The sequence below is a fragment of the Eleutherodactylus coqui genome, chromosome 9 (genome assembly GCF_035609145.1).
Source record: "Eleutherodactylus coqui strain aEleCoq1 chromosome 9, aEleCoq1.hap1, whole genome shotgun sequence".
Lineage (NCBI taxonomy): Eukaryota > Metazoa > Chordata > Amphibia > Anura > Eleutherodactylidae > Eleutherodactylus > Eleutherodactylus coqui.
This window is the reverse complement of record NC_089845.1, coordinates 87,727,757-87,750,540: the sequence shown is the minus strand read 5'-3', so window position 1 is coordinate 87,750,540 and position 22,784 is coordinate 87,727,757. Positions and strand designations below refer to the sequence as shown.

General features: G+C 41.2%; 1 protein-coding gene across 1 annotated transcript in view; it reads left to right on the top strand.

Moving 5' to 3' along the window:
* The window catches only part of TAF4B (TATA-box binding protein associated factor 4b), a 116,005-nt gene extending 98,261 nt beyond the window's left edge, over window positions 1–17,744 (top strand). The window contains exons 14-15 of the mRNA XM_066578976.1: window positions 5,476–5,583; window positions 17,002–17,744. Coding sequence (XP_066435073.1) covers window positions 5,476–5,583; window positions 17,002–17,154 — 261 coding nt within the window. The 3' untranslated portion in view covers window positions 17,155–17,744. The remainder of the gene's footprint in view (window positions 1–5,475; window positions 5,584–17,001) is intronic.
* The last annotated feature ends 5,040 nt before the right edge of the window (window positions 17,745–22,784 follow it).

The following is a 22,784-nucleotide window of genomic DNA, read 5'->3' as shown; positions in this document are numbered from 1 at the left end:
GTTGATCTTCTCTCTTCATATCCGATTTAAGAGAGTTAAATAATGAGGGTAGTTCCATTTATATAGTGAATCTAAAGAAGGGGTGATCTTGATACCTAGGTATGTAATGTATTGTAGGGGAGCTTGGAACCTGAAAATAACTTGTATGAGTTTCTGCCTAGGTGAGGGAATGTTAGAGTAAAGAGCTTCTGTTTTATTCATATTGACCAGCCGACCAGCTATGGCTGCAAAGGAAACCAGCATTGCAATTAGATTTGGGAGAGCAGTAAGGGGCCTATAAAGGATAAGGAGGATGTCGTCTGCAGAGAGATTTCCCACTTGTAATGCCCAAGATGTTTGGTTTTTTTCTAATAAGGCATGCCAAGGGTTCCATTGCTAATGCAAAAAGCGACAGCAACAAAAAAAAAACCCTTTCTTGTGCCTCTCCTGAATGGATAGTGAACTGGAGTTAGCGCATGGGAGTTTTAATTGCACAGAGTTAGTAAAGATTGCGGTGCTCTGACACTCGCGCCCTGAAAACCCACCCTTTCCAGGACTGCAGAAAGGTAGTTCCATGAAAGGCTATCAAAAGCTTTTTTCAATATCTAGTGCTAGAATGAAGATTGGAGTTTTTTGTGTGTGAGGGCTATGGATAAGGTTAAGAACGTCTCATGTCTGGGGCTTTGTTGTGACAAAATAAAGCTAACTTGGTCTTTTATGTATGAGAGAAAAAAAAGTAATTAAAATGATTAGCTAGTATACTACTTAGGATTTTAGAGTCCAAATTTAATAGTGAGATTGGACAATATTTTTTGGGAGACATGATTTTTATTTGGTTCAGGGATGACTTTTATATGGGCATTTAGAAATTCTTCAGGTACGTTTTCCAGGCAATAGTTCGTTGTAGAGAAGTGTTAAAGGGTGGCATAGGGAAGTGATTGTGTGTGTGTTTTTTTTTTTATAGAGAGCGATGAAGCATTCTGCGTAAGGGGTTTCACCCAGTATAGGCTCCTCAACTACTTTTTCAGTGATAGGTTGGTTTAATTGTAAATTATGGCTTGTATTGAGATTTGGAAGAGGAATATGCTTTAGGGAAACTAGTTAAGCAGAAGGATTCTGTTGGGGCCTATGCTTATATTAGGTGCTATAAAACTAATGGAATTTTAGGGCAATTTTATCTAAGTTTGAGATGCAGGCTCCGCTTCCAGAACTACTGGAGTATACGATGTTAATTCTCTTTTATCTTAAGCCTTGTAGATCGGAACTTAAGGGTTTATTAGCTAGTTTAAAATAACTGGATTGGGTCCATTTGAAGAGCTCTTTTAGCCATGGAAGTGTATAGGAGATTAAGTTGTATTTCTGTATCACTAATGTCTTTAGTTGGCTAATCGGCAACAACTTAGCATTTCTCTATCTCTAGCAGAGTAAAACGTCTTAACATAGCAAGTTGGACCTGTGATGATTCCTTCTTTTTGCAGGAGGCAATCAGAGCTCTGACCTCTCGTGAAGGCCTTGTAAGCTAGGCAAACCTAGATCTGTTGTGATTTGTGGATTTTCATTTGTTGCAAAGTGGTGAGGTGGTCAGATATTTTTGAGATGGTTACAGGGTCTTTTAGGAGAGTCTCATTGAGTCTCCATCTCTTAGGAAAGTCCCAAGTGAACTGGTTCAAAAAAATGACAGCATGATTTCATGGTCTGACCAAACACATGAAATATGGTACAGCTGTGTGAGGGAGGGTAGGAGCTACGTAGAATGAGTAGGATATGAAAGTACAGCAATGTTACCACTGAGAAAATGGTGTATCCCTTCCTTGAACCATGAGCATCTTTCCATGCTGCTGCTGTTGGCATTTTAGTTGCTCACGAGCCTTGGTGACCCCTAAAGGCGAGCTCCCTCCATGTTTTTCAGTTTTGCACTGCTTCTTTCAGTTGGTTGATATCCATGCCACTATCAGCTTTGACAGTATTAAGCCATCGTGTTCTTTGGTGGCCAGGTCATCTCTCTTTTTGCCACTGATCTGTTCAAGCATTATTGATTTTTCTAGCGACTCTGCCTGCATTACATGGCCACAATATGTGAGCCTGAGCCTGGTCATCTTGCCCTTCAGTGATATATCAGGTCTTATACGATTCAGGACTTCTGTTACTCTTGCTGTCCAACGCTCAACATCTGGCTACAGTCAGCTACAGCTACACATCCAGAACAAAACTCCACACGAGCAAATCCTAGACTCTCTACCGGTCCTCAAGATGACAGCAAGCTTCCTGGCGGATATTTCAGCCGAGGCCGTTAGACTGCACCTAGAGCAGCCCTATGTAACTCCACAAGAAGAGTCCTGTGGCTTAAGTCTTGGTCAGGGGGCCTAGCCTCCATGAATAAATTATGTTCCTTGCCCTCCTATGGGCAATTCTTGTTCAGTCCAGACTTGGACAAAAAACTAGAAGGCTGCAGTTGGAAAAAAAAAACTTTCTGGAAGAGAGACCACAGAGCAAAAGACCATCTTTTTGTGCCTCAGGACAACAGACAGAGGCAAAGGCAAGACAGGCCACTGAAGCTACACAAAGCGAGGCAGAAAAAGAAGCTAGCTATTCTTCAACTCTCGTCACTGGGACTTTCACTGTGAAAGTGCCCCAGAAATATTAGATTAGATAATCTGTTCTATTATTAAAATAGAACTTTTATTATAGGACTTTATTTAAAATAAGCTAAATCACACCACCAAATGGCCCAGCACACATCAGAAAACTAGACGAACATAAACATACAAACACCCAAAGAACATACAGGACAGGGGGTAGGTATAGCACCTTATCGTGGTGATCCACTATACCGATGTTAATTACCGTTCCCTTAATAGATTTACAGGTACGGTTATATTACTATTTATACAGTGGTAATAACAGTATAAATTTTATTTCAGAAGGCTAAGGATGATAGATAAAAAATATTTAATCGACGCGTTTCTACGGCCCTGATGTAATAAGTGAGCCGATTCATCAGGATCAAGACAAATAGCCTCTGTCTTTTGTACTCAAATGCCCCAAATGAAAAATGGTTCGTAGGGCTTAACACTTATATGTAGTTAGTTCGTGATCATTTATATTGTCCTTCTAGAGGTACATGTGGTCGGCGCCTGCGACCGATAATGCCACTGATTTATACTGTATTTAACATAGTGGTATATTTGCCTGGGCACAGAATTGCCTAAAAGGTTTCTAATACTTGTGATGGAGTAGTTCAGAGGGTTAAGGAATGTAACTCAATTATATGGGGGTATCCCCTCTTTTTGCGATCAGAGCCGATGTTGGCACTTGCACCAAATATGTGGATGATGTGGTATTTGATGCTTATACACACATCTCCAAAGTGTTTATGCCCAATGGCTAAAGATCGCACTGTTTAATATATCAGTGTTAGAGTGCTCTGTTTTTAGGCTAGGAGGACTGATAGTCGTCAGAGCATCCACTTAAGATAGTACAGATAAAGCCCTGAGAAATTCAGATAACATATCTCTCAGTTTTGGGCAATCTGTGCTTATCTAGTTGGAAGTCTGGATGTGCATTCACGCCCTAGAGTTGGTAGAAACTATACTTGATTGTAGCCTCCAGCAAGAGCCCTGCACTCCTCAAACACCTCTGTCTGCACTTCACGGCGTCTTAGCCCCTACTGACATCCCTGGTAAGATCCGTGCCGAGCCTCCCTTATAAGCGGGAGGCTCCGCCCATCCACTCGTCTGATTCGCTAGGCTATCAGCCAATGATGAAACCAGCTCCCGGACAAGCCCCCTCCTTACTTGTCATGCTTGATTCTTGTATAATGCCGGGGAGAAGCAGCACATGCTCAGTAGCATCTAAACGGGACTTAGTTATATGTGCCTCTGCTGGATGTCCGCGCCCGAGTGCTATTAACAATCCAGGGCTTGACTGGCAAAATTCCTGCATATGTGAAGTCCTGCGCAGTAGGGTCTGAACGGGATTTAGTTATATATGCCTCTGCTGGATGTTCATGCCCGAGCGCTGTTAACAATCCATAGGTCACGGATATACCCATAGTCCATACTCCATTACATTGCATAGAGCAGCGTGTACCTACGTCATCGATAAATGTAAGCCAAAAAAAAAAAGAGTACTGCACATCACTACCTGCGTGAGTACTCAGTCATACGCAATACAATTTACGTGGCCTTCCGTAGGGTCATGGCCGCGCTCACAGCTGGAATCCACTGCAGGAGGCCCGCAGCAGATTACGCATACAGCCGTGTGAGCCCGGCGTAAGCCAGACCCTAATTATATTTCCTGAACCAGAAGCATACAGTGAATACAATGCATCCATTCCCATCAAGGTGCAATCCCCAGAATACATGGAATCGTACACCTGATGGACTACCCTGGTTCCGTGAAAATAAGATCTACCCTGAAAATAAGCCCTAGCATGATTTTTAAATGGTGTCCAGGCACATATACATGTAAAAAAGTAATATTTTGGACCAAGAATTAATATAAGACCCTGTCTTATTTTCGGGGAAACATGGTTATAATCCTTTTCACATGGTGTTTCATGTCTAATCATTGGTAAGTTCATGATAGTAAATATGGAGGCCATAGTTTCCCTATTGGATCACCAGCTTGGGAAATCTGGATGGAAACCCAATTTAATATTTCTGCCATAAGATCTGCTCATCTACTTAGCCGGCCTACCCATGATGTCACAAGAAAGACGGCAACGGTGCGGCCCTAGGAGCCTTTAAGACTAAAGGGGGTCCTTTTCCCATTGTCTGACCCTTGAGCTGCATCTGATGCAGGACTGTCCATCTTTCCATGTGCTCCTAGCCAGGACTATTTGAATCAACCTCATAGACTGTTTTAATAACTGTTCTATGTGTATTTTTTATATTCCTTACCCTTTTGTACATATCCCTTTTATATACTTTTTTAAGCACTGCTAGCCTTTTTAGAATAAAGATTTAAACTTTAGTCTGTCCTGGAGCTCTAACAAAATAAACCGGAACACCAAAGGCGTATTAATTGTGTTGGCTGATGGAGATCGGGGAGGCCCGTATTCCCAGTAAGCAGAACTTAAGCACCTGACCTACCTGTTAGAAATGGTCAGTGGTGGCAGCGAACAGTTTTGGGGGGTGAGGCCATGCCTGGATATGGCTTGGGCTCCATCGTGCACAAGTGTAAGATTCGGGGAGCTGTGAATAAGTTGACCGTGTGCTCTGCCCATGGATACCATACGTCACAGGTTGGTGACAGTCTGCCCCGTTATCGTGAAGTACAGTTCAGCACATTCAGCATTGCTTTTATGAAAAGTGTGAATTTCTGTATGTTTGTGTTGCTGAAACAAATAGCTATAATACAGTATATAAAAATATCCTTTAATTGATCAATATTTGCTGCTGGTTTTTTTTTTTTTCTTTAACAAATGGATGAAGGCCGTGCAGAAAATTGTAGTTTCCATCTTTCTTGTAGTGATGAATATCTTTTATTTCTCAGATGCAACAGCTGGAACTGGAGCAAATACAATACCGAGAGGCAAATCTTACAGCGCTGGCTGCCATTGGGCCTAGAAGAAAAAGACCCCTGGATACAAGCATACAAAATGTAATGGAGGTATCAACGGTTAACAATCCGTTTGCATGGCATTTTATCCTTTTGTGCCTTGTCTTACTGTTTTTTTAAGTTAAAACCTTTTGTTTTTTGTGTACTAGTTTGAGTGGTTATACGCAGCTCTTAGCATTCAGGAAAAGGTCTTAAATGTCTCTAGATGGAGCATTGTGTTTGCTAGAATCAAGCAGATAAACTCAGACATTGTCCCAATCAATGTCCGCACTCATAACTAGGGTATCGGTTAGGTAATTACATAGATAGTGTAGTGGAGTTCAGGGATAAAACAATGGCCAAAAGTATAGGGATCCTTTTAATTCCAGTTATGGGCACAACTGGCTCCATGTTCTTACTTTTACTTTGTTTATAAAAGCTTTTGTATATTAATATTTTCTTGAAAAAAAATCTTGCTATGACCTACACCCTTTTTGAAAATTTTATACTAGAAAGTCTATTTTCAAGCATAGAAAGAAGTTGGCACTGCTCACAATATCCTCCATGGAACCATTAGATTAATATGACTAGGCAGAGCACACTACAGGACCAGCTGTATAGGTGCTTTAGTACCGAATCAATATAGAGACTTCATAACATCTATACGGAAAGGAAGCAAGGCATGGCACTCGCAAAACTGGTGCTAGAAATCTTTTATTGCAAATGGTCACAGGATACAGATTAAAAACATAGCCTACAGCTGTTTCACATGTGATCACACTTTGTCAAGCCTTAGATTCTGCAGTCAATAGCGACTGCAGCATCTGAAAGGTATCAAAAGGGGGCTACCTCTATTCTCCTTCAAATAATCACATATACAAGTCCATTTCTCGGTTTTAAAGTGTTGTTTTTAGGTGTTTTTTTTTTCTTCTGGTTTCATAAAATATCACAAAATACCAAGAAAACAAATAAATCCCCATTTTTCCCTACCAAAAACGTTTTTTAAATGGAGAAAAAAAACACATCAGGGAAATCGCTGCATTCATAATTACTTGAGCTGTACAGCAATCATAACTGTTACTATGTTACAACGTTTGCCATGCAGAAGAAGTAAGACAAAAAAAAAGCCAAATTGTTGGGTTTTTTTTTCTTTTGTAATCTGCATTGCAATAATCAGAATAAACACTGATTTAAAGGTTGCATGTGCTCCAAAATGGTACTAATCATAGAATCATAGACTGGTAGAGTTGGAAGGGACCTCCAGGGTCATCGGGTCCAACTCCCCTGCTCAGTGCAGGATCACTGAATCATTCCAGACAGATATTTGTCCAGCCTTTGTGTGAACACTTCCATTGAAGAACTCCCCACCTCCCGTGCTAACCTGTTCCACTCATTGATCACCCTCACTGTCAAAGTTTTTTTTTCTAATATCTAATTTGTGTCTCTTCCCTAATGAAAGCTACAATTGTGTTTCACAAAATATAATCCCTTATATAATTTCATCGGCATAAAGGTTCTGTGTGTAACAAAGCAGTGATGCAAAACCAAATTACTTTTTAATTTTTTATCTGCAAAAGTCCTGAGGATAGGTCATCCGTATCAAATTGGTGGGGTTGTGATTCCCGCTGATCCGCTGTTTGAACTGGCTGCAGCCAATTCACTGCCTACCAGGCACAGTGCCACACATTTCATAATGGCTGTACCCTGCTATAGCAGCTCAATTACATTCACTTGAATAGGACAGGGCCTTGCGATCTATATATATGAAGTCTGGGCCTTAGAAGGGGCTGTGGTGCTCAGATGAGTGGTTATGTTTTGGATGGAATAGCACAGCATGTGTATTGTGACTGATGTTGAGTTTGTCGCTTTTGTAGGTAGTGAGCAGAGAATTTGGGGAGATGGACGCTGTTCCTTCTGAATTGGGCAAAACAAAACAGAGGAAAATGCATATTAATATATAGTGCCAAGTAATTTCTCATAATTATGTAGGATAGTTAACAAGTTTATAGTAATATTCCCAGTGGTCTAAGGCCTGGTGGTCGAAGGCAGAAAAGAGTGTTAATGTTGTATATCTGGTATCTTCCAGGCTCCAACATTATCCCCATTGTTAGAAAGGCTTAAAGTAGAGTGCATAGACCTCGCCCTCTTCACCAGCGGATTGTTGACATGCCCCCATCCCTCCCTGACTGATCGTAACTATGACTGTACCTATGGTTTACCCCCTTCAGTAACGATGACTGCTCCCATGGTTTCTACCCCCAGTAATGACTGCTCCCATGGTTTTCTCCCTTCGTAACAATAACTGCTCCCATGTTCCTCCAAGTCTCATAGAGCTCCTTGTGTCTGTTACATACTGGTCCCCCATCTCCCATACAGACTGCTCCTTCCTCTACATAGCCAGCTCCATATGGTTCCCACCCTCCTCCTCTCACGCTACCTCCTAGTGATCAGTGCAGGGAGGGACTGTGCAACTGTGACTAAGGACACGGGGTGGTATTAGACACCTGTCAGCAGAGTATTTGTGCGATGGGTTGCTGCCAAGATGGAATTTTATTCGCCTTTTAATAAAACTTGGAATCTTTAATTTCTTCCAAATTACTGGATGAGCAGGACCTTTTTTTCCTATGGAGTTCTATAGTCTACATTCGGTATGCTCATGGTGTCCTTCAGTTCTGCATGTGGCTGGTGAACTAGTTGCCTCCTCTTTTTTTCTTTTCCACCTACTGTCCGGCTGAGCAGTTCTCTCTGATCGGGTGGATTCAGGAGCGCTCATCAAAGAAAAAGCTCGGAGTCTGCTCAGCAGCAAACTTTCCTTATGTAGGAAGAGAGTTTAAACTGTGCTGCCATGATTGTGACCATCAAAGAAGAGTTATTCATGTCTAACGTTTCTACGCATAGGGTTGTATCTAATTAGGAAAATACAATGTTGGTAGTCCTTAGCATGCATTAGTCATTATGAAATCTAGTACGTAAAGGCAAACGCTCCATATAAAAGGAATAGCAGGTGATTAAAAATGAACAAAGATTCGTATTTTCCAGTCCCTTCTTGATGCGCTCCGTTCTCTGCATACATGAAAAGTAGTTTTTCAGTGAAGTCTTGCGTTGGATAAAATACTGTCTGCTTTCTGAAATGTCAAGCAGAAGTATTTGATTATACTTTCACCTTTCTATAATTCCAAAGTTTGAAGGACATCACTCCTTGGTTGCTGCAACTCCCTTGGGGGTTGTTTCATTTATAATGTTGCCTCGGGCTTTCTGCTGCTTCCTGCGGATTTGACCTCGTTTTCAACCCTGCGCTGGCAGCTGTGCTGCATTACTATAATTTCCCTCAGATCACACAAGGTTGTCATATAAAAGACCCGACCTTGTGGCATTGTGTCTAAAGGGACAAGGAAGCTTTCTTCTTCTATGACCTGTAGTTGGTAGTCATTTTAAGTACACTACACTGGATTTACAGCAGGAAGAAATTGAATGTTAAAAAACGTGAAATCTTCTTTATATGTTCAGTGGGAAGCGTAAAGTATTTCCTCTTACTCCAAATTCCAACTGCAGCATCTTTGAAACCTCCTATTCCTTTATGTACCCCTTAAAAGTAACAAAAGCCAGGAATCTTTTCTTAAGTTCTGCATTCAAATGGATTTTAAATCTATTTTTATTTGCACTCCGTAATGAGGAAGGGTAGAGAGATCCTGTTCATTTTATATTAAAATATGGCAATAACAGCATTAGATACAGGAGGTTTCACTCGAAGCACAATCCATATTTTAGAAAACCTGTACACAAATTTCAAGACGAAGTCTAGAGTTTATTGATGACTTCTGTCCGGTTTCCAGCCATGAATGTGGTTGGTGTTCATCAGGGAGCAGGACCTGCTGGTGTGCAGTCAACATTTCTGGAGAAGGAGTGTCTCCTAAAAAGTGGAACTTTGTTGAATACACATTAAGGAGGGGGGGTCAAGGTCGCCAGCAACTACAGTCCAGGATGTGAAGAGACGTTTGCCCCATTCCCCGCAAAAGTCTTTCATGTTTTATCACACGAAACTGGTAAGCCTTTGGCAGAAAAGAGGTATGGGGGGGAGCTTCTACTCCATACCTCTTTTCTTCCACGGATTCTGGACGCTTGCCGACTGCTATGAGGACGGAGCTCCCGCAGGATTCTATCATTTCCATAATGCTTCAGAGGCATTGCTGGTGAGACGAGACAATATCTGTCTTTTTTAAGCCTTTACTTGCTTAGTGCCTCTCGGACATGCTGCCAAAGTTGAAACCCTACCACGTCACAGTTGTTCAGGAACTGCTGCTGCTTGATATGGTGAAGCTTCTGGAATACGAAGAGTGGTTCTGGCGAAATCTAGGCCAACATCAGGAACTGTTTACCAATGACGCATGGTTAGCTGTGTGGCCACTTGAATAGCCAAAACACATGGATTTGGGACAGGACCAACCCACATGAAATCAATGAAAAACCACTGTATCCCAGAAAGGTCAGTGTATGGCGTGGATTGTCCCACAACTGCCTATCTTCATTGACATCAACATTGAACGTTCTGACAGTACTCTCAGAATTCATGAACCAGCTGGAGGAGTAGGAGCTGCAAGATGGTTTCTTCTAGCAAAACTGAGTGATTTGTTACAGATCCAACTAAGGTTAGGAAGGGTATTTTCTTTCCTTAAAGATACACCTAGGAGGTGAGTGAGGAGACTTATAAGGCCATGCATGCTCCTCTGGGAAATTATATGCAAGTAAGGAAGATGGAACAATACCTCTGCAGCGCCACCTATTGGACATCAGCATTCTTGTAAATCAATGTCAGACCCTTTTATACAAGTCGTTATAACGATAATTGGGAATTCACCAGAGCATGGTGAAAACTTGTTCATTCTTCGTGGATAAAATCATTTTGAAGGGTCTGTGGTCATGTAGATCACCAGACCATACATCGGCAGACTTTTTCCTGTATGGCCACTTAAAGGGTAAAGTGTTTTACCAATAAACCCCACCCCGTTGCTGCACTGAAGAATAACTTTAGCTGTGACATTGCTGCAATTCATGTGGGCATGCGTTTAATTCTTGGAGGTCGTCTGTGACCCCTTTCAACATCTTCTGCTATGAGCTCACCAATAACCAAGGTAAGCATCTGTATACACTGCTTTGAGGTATCCTCGTCCTAAACATACATATTGAAAAATTACTGGGTTGCGCTTCACGTGAAACACCCTATAGTACAGACTTTAAAAGGGTAGTGTAAAATGAGAAATTCATGGCTGCTTTCGCTAAAAAAAAGCAGTAATACTCTTGTCAAAGGGCTCTGTCAAGTATTACAGCTAAGCTACATTAACATGACTGGATCTGAGCTGTAATACTACAGTCTATGGACTAGAATAGCACCATTTTTGAAAAATCAGGCTAACCTGGCCTTGAGAGGTCTTTTTAAAAGAATTGTCACCTAATGCGGCATCTACATTGTTGCCAAAACACCTGATTTACACCTATGCATATTGACGTATAATCTTTATCAGACAAAGGATAAATGCCTTCACACTACAATTTCAAATCTTAAGCAAAATGTACATTTAGGAGTAGAGGTGACACTAAACATTGAGTAATATTTTCAATATGAAATACAGACTGTGGAAAACCACAACCATAGTTTGTTTTCAGTGCATTATCATCCCAGCTGAAGGAGAAAAATAGCACTGCGGAGGATTGTAGCTTGAAACAATCTCTAGAAAATGGGGCAGACCAGGCATACATGTTAAAGTTGGAAATTACCCCACATATCTGGTCACCGCTGAGAAGCATAGTGCAGTGATTTCAGGATTAAAATCTGTATGGTGCATGTTTCAAAACTGCGCCATTGGAACATTGGCAAATTTAATATCTCTGAAAACTGGAGAGAACGCAGAAGCAGCTTTATTAGTCTTCTCTTGTATAGAAAAATAGAGGAAGCAGTTATCATGTGACCCATCATGACCTGGGTTGGCTCCAACTGTGATGATCAGTAGATCAGGTCTATTTTTTCCCTGTAGTTGGCGCTCACATGGATAAACCAATTACATTGCTAATTGATAATGTAAAACAAAAAAAATAGTCTAAAATGCCTTATAGGTTTGTTCTTGTGTTGGGCAAAATACAGGGTGGTCCAAAGGTATGGAGACACCTGAATAAATGCAAAACATAGGATGGCATTCCTAACCACCATATTCCATATTAAGGGGAAGTAGGCAAATCTTTGAGGAGTGGTGTCCCAACGCAGCAGACATTTTGAAAGCCAAGATCTTGGAACCAAGTTAATATTTTCAAACGGAATGGGGTGCATGTGACATATGTATCCAATAGAGAATTTGGTAAGAAATCCAAATCTGTGCATAAATGCGATATACCTTTTATTCCTGCCAAAGTTATCAATTTTAATCTTGCAGCCATATCTGTCTGTGTAACAGGCAAGGAGAGGATAGAGATTCTGCTGATCTCCAGGGAGCACAGTACCCAAGTTATTGCAGTGGATTTCAAAAGTTGGCAATCTAACAGTACACACATCTGCCACAGTTGGCAAATTTCACCAAACATGTTCCGTGTTGGACCTGCCAAAAAGTGGCTGTAACAAATTTGCCACAGGTGATGCAACAGCAATGGCCATCCTGGCATCCTTCTGCAAGAGCCCACATTATAGCACCTGGTGTGTGTCACGGGAGAGTGGGGTAAGTCAAACCACCATAAGGCGGATGCTGCCTTCACACAAAAGGAATCCGTAAAAGATCCAGTTGCTGCATCATTCCAACAAGGACGATCCCAATCTCTGTGTTGAATTTGCAGAATGGGTGTCACAGAAATTGCAAAGGAACCCACATGTCACAGAGACTGTACTGTTCTACGTGAATGGTGAGGGGAATAAACCAAACCATCACTACTGACCCAACACTAATCCACACTGTGTGGATCCCTCCAAAACGATTAGTGCACAGAAAGTCTTTGGTGCTTTGCGTGAAGATAGTGGGCTTATTCAACGGTAACCTTACTGCTGCCAAGTATCTGCACTTGTTAGGTGTTCCTGTCATTGGGCAATGAAGACTTTTTTTCCTAGCAGGATGGTACCCCCCACATTATGGACGCAATGTCCATGAGTTTTCGGATCAGCAGTTTCCAGGGAAATGGATTGAACATCATGGCCTAGTGGAGTGGCCCCTGGTCTCGCCAGATCTGACCCCTTTGGACTTCTACCTCTGGGGTAATGTCAATTCCAGGGCTTACGCAGTGCACATGTAACAGCAGATCCTGAACGCCTATGCCAGCATTTCTGCTGAGGTGTTGCTCTCAGTGCATCGTTAATGGGAGAAGAGAATAGCCTTTACAATTCAAAACATGAGCATTTCCATGTAACAGAAAAATAATAACTTTAATGAGATATCCAAGTCTGTGCTTAAATGTCAAATTCTCTTCCAGATACATATCACTTGCACCCCTTTCCACTTGAAAATATTGCGAATGGAGAAACGGAAAAAGATATAGACAAACTGGAGCAAGTTCAGGGAAGAGTTACCAAGATGGTGAGCGGTCTGCAAATCATGTCCTATGGGGAACGGTTAAAGGATCTGGGAATGTTTAGCTTGCAAAAAAGAAGGCTGAGAGGAGATGTAATAGCAGTCTACAAATATCTGAAGGGTTGTCACAGTGCAGTGGGATCAGCTCTATTCTTATTTGCACAAGGAAAGACTAGAAGCAATGGCATGAAACTGAAGAGGAGACACAAATTAGATAAAATTTTCTGACAGTGAGGGTGATCAATGAGTGGAACAGGTTACCACAGGAGGTGGAGAGTTCTCCTTCAATGGAAGTGTTCAAACAAAGGCTGGACAAATATCTGTCTGGGATGATTTAGTAAATCCTGCATTGAGCAGGAGGTTGGACCTGATGACCCTGGAGGTCCCTTCCAACTCTACCATTCTATGATTCTATGAAACAATACTGGTAGCCCAGTGCTGCTCTCCAATGAATTTCAACAGGCAGTGGAATAAGATTTATCCAACTTCTCTTTATTGTGTCAATTAAAACTAGCAGATGCGTGTTTCGGGGTAGGCCCCTTCATCAGTCAAGCTGGATTGGACATAACTCTTGGGGCTTGAGAATAAACCCAAAAGCGGCGGTGTTACCAGAATGCGCTACGAGCATACAAGGGAATACCAGGAGAAGTGAAAGTCCACCAGTTGGTGGCTTTAACTGGTCGGCAGCACCTCCTAGTAAAGTCAATTTTCACACAAATCTACACTTTTTTTTTTTCTTCAGCTCCTTGAGGCTTCTGGTCCCCAGACATTTTACTGGGCATCAGACCCTCATACACACCAGGTTTGCACCACCCTATCCATTTAAAAATATCGACTTGGTTCCAAGATAGTAGCTTTCATGATGGCCCCCATATTGTACTCTGCTGTGCTCAGATTTTGCCCCCTTCCCCTTAGTAACATGCCACACACAGGGTGGCTTTTCCAACCACCAAGTGTCTCCATACCTTTTAGCCCACCCTGTACACAAGGAGGAAAAACAGACCACGGCCATATAAAAACCCATACACAGATACACCTACAGAACACAATTTTTAGAGCTAGAAAGCAGACATTTCTCTGTTCTTTATTGTTGGGTACAGCTCTTGGCATATAGGAGCATTTCTGCCTCATCAGTTTTCTGGGAATGGCCGCTGTACCATATCAATTTGCCTTTCCTCAGCATTACACATGAAGCACTCTGACAATTCTTCTTTGCCTTTAGGTGCAATAATGAATTTCCTCCCCAAATACAGTGAAGCCATAAAGTGGTGTGCACTGTATAGTATTTGTATACCTGCATATATGTACACCTATATATAAATGTTGGAATATTCATACAAAAATTAGTGGTAGTAGTAATGACCAACTTGTGTGGATGTTGGCTTCTCCTCTTCCTTTCAATTTCCATTAGAATGGCAGCAGTCAGTGTGTTGGTCTTATCTGAATTGCTTCTGCTCATGAAGGGATGTATTATGTGAACTGCTATATCGCTAAATCAAAAAAGTTCAAAAACGTCTTAAATTCTGCATATTCCATTACTGATCCGAAGTTGCACTTTGTATTAGATCATGTTCACTTGGTTAGGATTTGTAGAACTTGGGATTTCTGTTGCCGATTTTGTATTTTCTGTAGACTACTTCCATTGAGGTTCAGTGGACTAAGCTATGACTTTTCAGTGCTTAATCTACATGAATAATCAGATTTTAAAATTTTTGTTGAAATCCTTATTCTGTGCAGATATTTTCAAGGACATGTAAATTGGGTACAAAAACCCATTTGGGTGCATGGTCAACAGAACTGTAGATTCACTGGATATAGTGAAAATCCACACATAAATCTGTACAGCATCCGCACAGTGTGGACATACCTCTATAATTCTTACAGTGCTGGATTCAGAGCTCAAACCTCCCAGTATTCCTTGTGGCAAAAAAATTCTAGTGATTTGCATTCTGGAAAGTATCATCATTACACAATCACATTATCATGTATTCAGTGCATGTGTGTGAGCCCGCCAACTCTCTCTGAATAAGAGATGAGCCGAATGGGACATGGTGGTAAGCCACTGCCAGAGAGGGGTCTGACAGCCATTTTTTACCCTGCTCTTCATTGTAATAAATCTGCATATTCTGCATGCCATCTACTGAACAATAACATGTTCTACTGACTCCACCTTAAACAAGCATGCTCCTCCATCAAGTGTAGGGTCAACATAGTATTTCAAGAACTCAGACAAGCTATTAGTGGTTGCTGAATGTCAGTCTTTATGACTGATTTCATTGACAACAAGCAAAAGTATGAATTATGCTCTTAGATGTTATAAAGCTAGTAAGCAAACACTACAGTCCAGGATGAATCTACAAAGACCTACAAGAGCGAAGTACCTGTCGGAAGTCCTCTCTGTACCAGAACATAGTGTGAAAGATCTAAAAGTCTTAAGGGGGTTTTCCAGGGCTACATGGCTGATGACGTATCCGCAGGAAAGGTCATTGATTGGCGGAGATCCCAAAACAGTAGGACCCTGCCAGTCAGCTGATTAACGAGACCGCAGCATGTACATCGGTTATGTGGCCTGAAAGCAGCTCAGTCCCATTCAAATGAAGGGGACCGAGCTGCAATATCCCTCAGGATCCCGCCAATCAGCTGATTGAAATGACAGCATCGCTTGGTTGAGTGCCGCTGCCATTTCAGTCCATACCAGACACAGCGCCGTACATTGTATAGTAGCTGTGTATGGTATGGAGGTCTTTCCCATTCAAGTCAATAGGATCGAGCTCCATACCAGACACAGACGCTATACTATGTAGAGCCCTGTGTCTGTTATGGACTGAAATGGCAGCGGCACTTAACGAAGCTATTGGCAGGATCCTGAGCAGTGGGCTCCTGCTGATCAGCTACTGATCACCTATTCTGCGGATATGCTATTGACCCACGGACTAAATTTAACAACTATTACATGGACACTTCACACCACATCAGTGGCTCCAGATTATAAGTCCATCACCTGGTAACCCTTTAAACATACGCAATCCTAACTTTTACTGCTCTGCCTTATCTGTGTTTCATCCCATATTCAATGCCTTGATTAAACTTTTAACCCCTTGAGTGGCACGCCCGGAAATTTTCCGGTAGGAGCTCCACTGCCCATAGCGATATAGCCCGGAAGAGTTCCGGGCCATATGTCACTATGGGATCTGCAGAGCACAATGCCACAAGCTGTGGCATTGTGCTCTGCCTGCACAGACCCACACAGAGTAGTTCAGGTCTTTGAAATAAGAAGCAGGGAGATACTGCCGATCTCCTGGCAATCTCACGCTTTTAATTTCAAACCCCTGCACTAGTCTGTGTACAGGTTGCCATAAAGACCATCGGCTTGTCAGAAGCAAGCCGATGGTCTCTGTGGCAGGGAAAGCTGGTGCTTGACTGTCAGAGGACAGCCAGGCACCAGCTCTTACAGCAGAGATCAGAGAAAACCTCCGATCTCTGCTGTGTTAACCCTTTACATGCTGCAGTCTATGTGACTGCAGCATGTAAAGGGCTGTCGCCATCGGCCCCGCTGAATGTGATCAGGGGGTCCTGATGGGTCTCTGTGGAAGTCCCCTAAAGGCACAAAAAAAAAGTTTTAAAAAAAGTTAAAAAATTATTAAAAAAATAAACAACACTTGTCTTCCTTCACTTTGTAAAAAATTAAAAATAAAAATTCACATGTGGTATCCCTGCGTCGTAATGACCCAGAGGAGGAAGTTAGTACATTATTTAACCCCTTAATGACACGGCCCCTTTTTGCCTTTTTTATATAATTAGAATGATCAAAACTGGAGGGGGATTAAAAACAGTGATGACCATGCTAAGCTTTATTTGATGATGTCTTCAATAACCACATTCATGACCTATTGCACTTTATTAAGAATTAACACATCTTTGCTTTTACTTTTTTTTTCAGGGATTTTATACATCTGGTTCTCCAGTTTTCAGCGTATCTAAATCATTTGTTCCAAGAATAACTCGGGTTAGTCTCAGGGATTTAATATTCTGTATGGAACAAGAACGGACAACCAAACATTCCTTGTCGCTGTACCGTGCCCTTCTGAAGTGAACTGATTCGTTCTCAAAGACTTTTCTTTTTTGTTCATTTTTGTTGTGTTTCAGAAAATATATAGTCTCTAGGAGGTTATTTCTTTATAGGATATGTTTATACCAATAAGACATAATACAGCAAGTGTGGATTGTTCTTGTGTTCTATCGGTATAGCCCGTTCCACAGGGATCCAGGAGAGGGATCCTGCTTGTCAGTTTTCACACAGAAGTGCCTTCAGGTGTATCCGGTGGGGTGTTTACACTTTGTTTATGCCTAAAGCACTGTCTGGAAAATACCCCCTTCCCCAACCCCCAACTGTGACGAACCAAAATTGCATTCTTCAAGCCTTAGCCAGCGTACAATTCTTCCGCTTATACCTTGTATAAGTGAACAAACTGCTAGATTTCGGTGGTGCCAGAAAACCACAATGGAAAACAAAATAAGGCTGATTGCATATTTTGTTTCTAGATGTTTTTTTCAGTTTTGGTTGTAATTTTATTTAAGGCAATGTTTCTTAATCTTTTGTCATTTTTAAAATTGGCTATTTTTGTATCTACCAATATTCAATTCAATATCAGACAATATTTTTTCATTTTTTCCTTTTTTAGAGTTTATGCTATTTTTTTTTGGGGGGGGGGGGGGTATTTTCATCTTCTGTATGCGTTTTCCGTTTTCATACTTGAAAAGATCAAGATCCTTCTTGTATCACAATCGTATAATATTCAGAGCCTCTAGTACATATTTGGCTATATAGAATACATTACCTACAAACCTTCTTTTTGTGCTGTGGAGCAGCTCATCCATAGCAACCAGTCTGTCTCCAATAACCAGTTCCATCAGCTCTACAAAGAATTGCTATAGAATTGAGGACACAGAGGCCTGGCTATGCCGTTTTATCTCTGTTGCTGTATTAACCATATTCTGTACCAAAATATCCATGTATATGATTGGAGAGTCTCATTAATCTGCCCTGGACATACAAGCCCATGTAATGAAGAAGTTGTAGCGTTGTACAAACTCTCCATTTAGGGGGAGCAGGATACAAGATCCATGTATGAAGATCAAAAAGTTTACAGTTCAGTGCACTATACTGTATATGTATATCTGCATTGGCTTTCAACTGAAGGACCATACAATACTCCTAAGAATGTAATTACCGTATTTGGATACCCAATATGTGTGTATCTGTCATATTTGCCTCTGACTTTTTTCCACATGTTTTGCTAAAAAGTTTTTGATACAGAGAGAATGTAAAATGAAGGATATTATTACATGTCCTGTTATTTGCACTGCCATTGTTCATTTACATTTTATGGTTTTCATTAAAAAGACAAAACTTGTGCCAACCTTTGTTCTTACTGTATATATAATAATATGGTTAATGACATGGCTAGATGGCCAACAATAGTATCAGCCTGCCCAGGAGTTGAACAGCAAAGAGCAATCTGATATGTTGCTAGGTATGCGCTAGCTGCAACCCATTTTCTCATTTAGGCCTCCTTCCCACGGACAGATTTCTGCCGCGTTGCCCGCAGCTATTAGGTTCTATTGAACCTAATAGCTCAATGCTCACGGTGCGGAATTCCGCACCGTGAAATCTCCTGTCCTCACCTTAGTGATTTTGTCTTCAAAAGAAAGTTTTTTAATAGACATGCAGGATATAACTGGACATGTGCAAAGGAACACTTTAAATAAAGGAAAATGCAAATAATTGACTGCCAGGAAAGGCTGAATACGGCAGGAAAAGAAGAGCCTACAGAAGTGGACAAAACCAACGTGAAAAATGGCTGAACACACTTACAAACCATTTTTTCTTCATTTGTGGAGCATCCATAGTGTCCGCTAGAACTAATTTCTTCAAATTTAGGAAGAATTGCTATAGAACAGAGTACAGATATGTTTGGCTATAACTATCTTTTTATCGATTTTTTTTTGCACTGTGGATATAATAGTTTGTGCGTTATTAGTTTCCTTAGATTGTGTTTTAAAGGGAATCTGTCAGCTACTCTGAGCTCTGGAATATAAGTTTATTTACCTTTCTTTATGTTCCCCTGTTGTCAAGACTCAAACCTGCCGCTGAATGCCTTGAGCGCACTACATAGGCATGCGCTAAGTAGTCCTCCCATTCTATGCTCGCATCTAAATAGTCCACTCAAAGCATTCAGCATGGGTTTGAGCACTGACAATGATGAAACTGGGGAAGATGAGTATAAAACATTCTTGAGCGGAGTATGCCAACTGCTCTGAACCTCTAAGCTTGGCTTATACGGCTCAAAGTAGCTGACAATTCCCTTTAAATCGTAATCGTAAACAATTGGACCACATTTCCTTAGCAATCAATACAAAAATGCAGGTAATTACAATGGTTTTACTTTTTCTTGCAACTTTATGTGCTATTTTGATGGAGCTAACATTACTTCCAGTAATACAACCCCACCAGCCAAGAACACTAGTGCGGAAAGAGCGTCTCACAGCCCTGAATGTTTACATGGGGACCGGTGACTGAGCAATACCATTCACACAGCAGCACAGCTAGAGTGTTCAGTCTATGTGCATTTTACTTAGTCTTTCCAAATACATTTGTTCATAGACTAGCCGGTATATAAAAAATGTTACCTGTTCTGAGCCCTACGTAATCTAAAATGTTCAGTGATCACAATTGCAACAGAATCCCTATAACAGGGGGTCCCAAAATCCTCCCCTTCCCCCCCCCCCCCCCTCACTGCAGTAGCCATTCTGCCTTGACAGTTGCTGGGCTTCTGTCTCAGAGCAGTTAGCTCAAGCTTCATCATCGCTCACACTGCTTCATCTTCTGGGGATGCCTTACGCTGTTTACATTGTAGACCAATGTGTGGCGTACCGCCTCTAAATTTACAGACTACTCATCTTCCTTCTCACTTGCTCTATTCTTGCTCCTTCACTGCGATATAATAATTTCTTCCTACAAAAACCTAGTGATTCAACAAATCATTTATCTGGGCTCTAGGTGGAAAAACAAAAATGTTTCTAAACCAGTTTTACAATGAGGGTGCCTGCCTGAGTCATGTGATGTATCACCATGAATAAAGCACAGTGGCCCAGAAAAAAAGTGCTTGCAGTCTCCACACTTTACCCTTGGACAATTATACTTTGCCCGTTCCAGAGGCTTTCAAGAAAAAAAATTAAATAGATTAAAAAATAATTTTTTAAAAAAAAATGGTGGATGCATTTTCTTTACCTCCCTTATTGGGCCAATGACAACAATCGGTACCTTTTACATAACAAATGGCATTAGAAAATATTTATTTGGATGCAGTTGCCCAGGTATACATCAGAGTATATAAGCGAATATATGTAAATTGGCACTATACAAATAGTAAAATTTAGTTATTTTTTTATTTGTATGATATACGATAATGTCTAATTAGTGGAGGTAGAACTGCTATGGTCCCTGCCGATCACAACTTCCAGTATCGGAAGGGAAAGGGCTGTGCTATTTTGGCTACTGTTTGTTCTGATTGGCTTTCACCAGACCATTGATTCTAACAATCCATGTGGCCTCCGAGAAACACTCAGCAGAGCCATCAGAGGACGAATTGGTGAGTCCTTTCTACTTCCATCTCCTAATCTGTATGACACCGGCACCTTTTGACTGTTTTTAGTTTGCAAACACTGTTAACAATAGTATCTTTACATGAAGCAGATGTGCAACTTCCACAGCATTTAGTAGCCCTGCTTATTGACTGTGACTGCAAAGCTACAAAAATAGCAATCTGGATCCTTTTTAGGGATCGCTCCTATTTCTAAATTCCCAGGTTATGTACCCAATGCAGAGAGTTCCACAGATTGCTTTTACTTATCACTACCTAAAAATGGCATGTTCCTTATAAAGTGGCTCGGCATTCATCAGCATTCGGTTTACTTGCTGTAAACTTTCTTTTTCTGATGCTGCGTAGAAAAGGATAAATAACATTTTGTGTTAAAGTGTGAGGGAGGCAGATTTCACCCTGTGTTCTGGCACAAGATTAGAGCAGGATTTAGACACTCTTAATTGTAGCTATTACTGCACTGGGCTAAGAGGCTGGTATGAGGCAAAGGAGAGCATTTCGTCCTCAGGCAATATTAAAGAAGCCAATTAAAATCCGGAACACATACAATTAGCTGTGGTGGAGGCCGAATAGTGCCATATGAACAGCAATGTAAATAATCTCAAATAACTCGAGTGACAAGAGGCCAGCATTAATTCAGTCAAGTGGCATTTTGTCCTTGGGTAACTGCCAGTAAAACTGGTTTGTTCTACTAGATTCATGTGGAACATGAATTAACCAGTGTATTTCTGCTATAATGAGATTTTTACATCCTACCACAAGTCCTACAAATCCACTCCCCTTTCATGTATTGCCTTCGAAAAGGAAGTATGAACATAAGAATAAAAATACCAGAATTAAAATCCTATATTAACTCATTTGGGGTTGAAAACCGAGCTAGGGTTGTTTTACACCTGCGTCAGGGGTTCTGGTTTCCTGCTCCATTCGGGGAACAGGAAATGGGAATCCCCTGGCCAAACAGCTCCATGCTACGACGGAACCTCCAGCTTTTTTAATATGTATGTTTGTTTTTAGGCTGGTTTCACACGGCGAGCGCGATATCTGGCGCTATACCGGGGAGGGTTTTTTTGCAATTTAACATGACTGTTGGATGGTTAACCTATCTTCACGGCAGTAGTGTACATTGAAAGTAATTCCTATACCATGCTCTGCATTTTATAAATTTCTGTAGGCAGGTATCTTTTACATTTTAAATTAAAATTTCGTATTTCATTATCATTAAGGCAAATTATAACCCCTCATTTTGCCTGTATATTTGCAGGCTCATTGACTGCAGAAATTACTGGAAACAAAGCAGTCAAGGGGTTTATTGCAGGTGATCATCAACACATAATTATGCAGGAGATTTCCATCGTGCTTATGTAATGCCTCAGTAGTTGGAAGGTATCAATTAGTGTGGACACATCAAGTATTCTGACTAACGCACATTTGATATTCCCAACAACAAAAATAAAATATTCTATAGAGTTGGAAACTCAGATGTAAACTACAGACTAGGAACTTTTGTTGGTTTCCAAATGTTTCTAAAATCCCCAAGTTGTACAAGGGCTGATTGAAAAGTAATGAGGCCGTCTGTATTTTTCGTCCCTGTAGTAGATCTGACAGCGCTGTACAAGTGTTTGTGGATGTCCTGCATCAGTGTGTCTGAACCTGCAATTGGACAGCAATAGTCCTCAGCGTTCTGTCACAGCGCGGGAAGCTCTTCGTATGTGCCATCATGGCGGGTGAAATAGACATTTCTCAAAGTATGGCAGAGGTGTTCAATTGAATTTTGTGTTAGGTTTGGGAAGAGCGATAATGAAACTTCCAAAATGTTATGACAAGCTCAACACAGAATTCAATTGAACACCTCTGCCGTACATTTAGTTAAACGTCTACTTCATCTGCCGAGAGGGCACGTACAAAGTGCTTCCACTCACTGTGATGGAATGCTGAAGAATATGGGTGACCAACTGCAGGTTCAGAACCTTGATGCATGACGTTCACAAACATTTGTACAGTGTTGCCAGATCTATCACAAGGGAAAAAATACAGGCAGTCTCATTACTTTTCAATCAGCCCT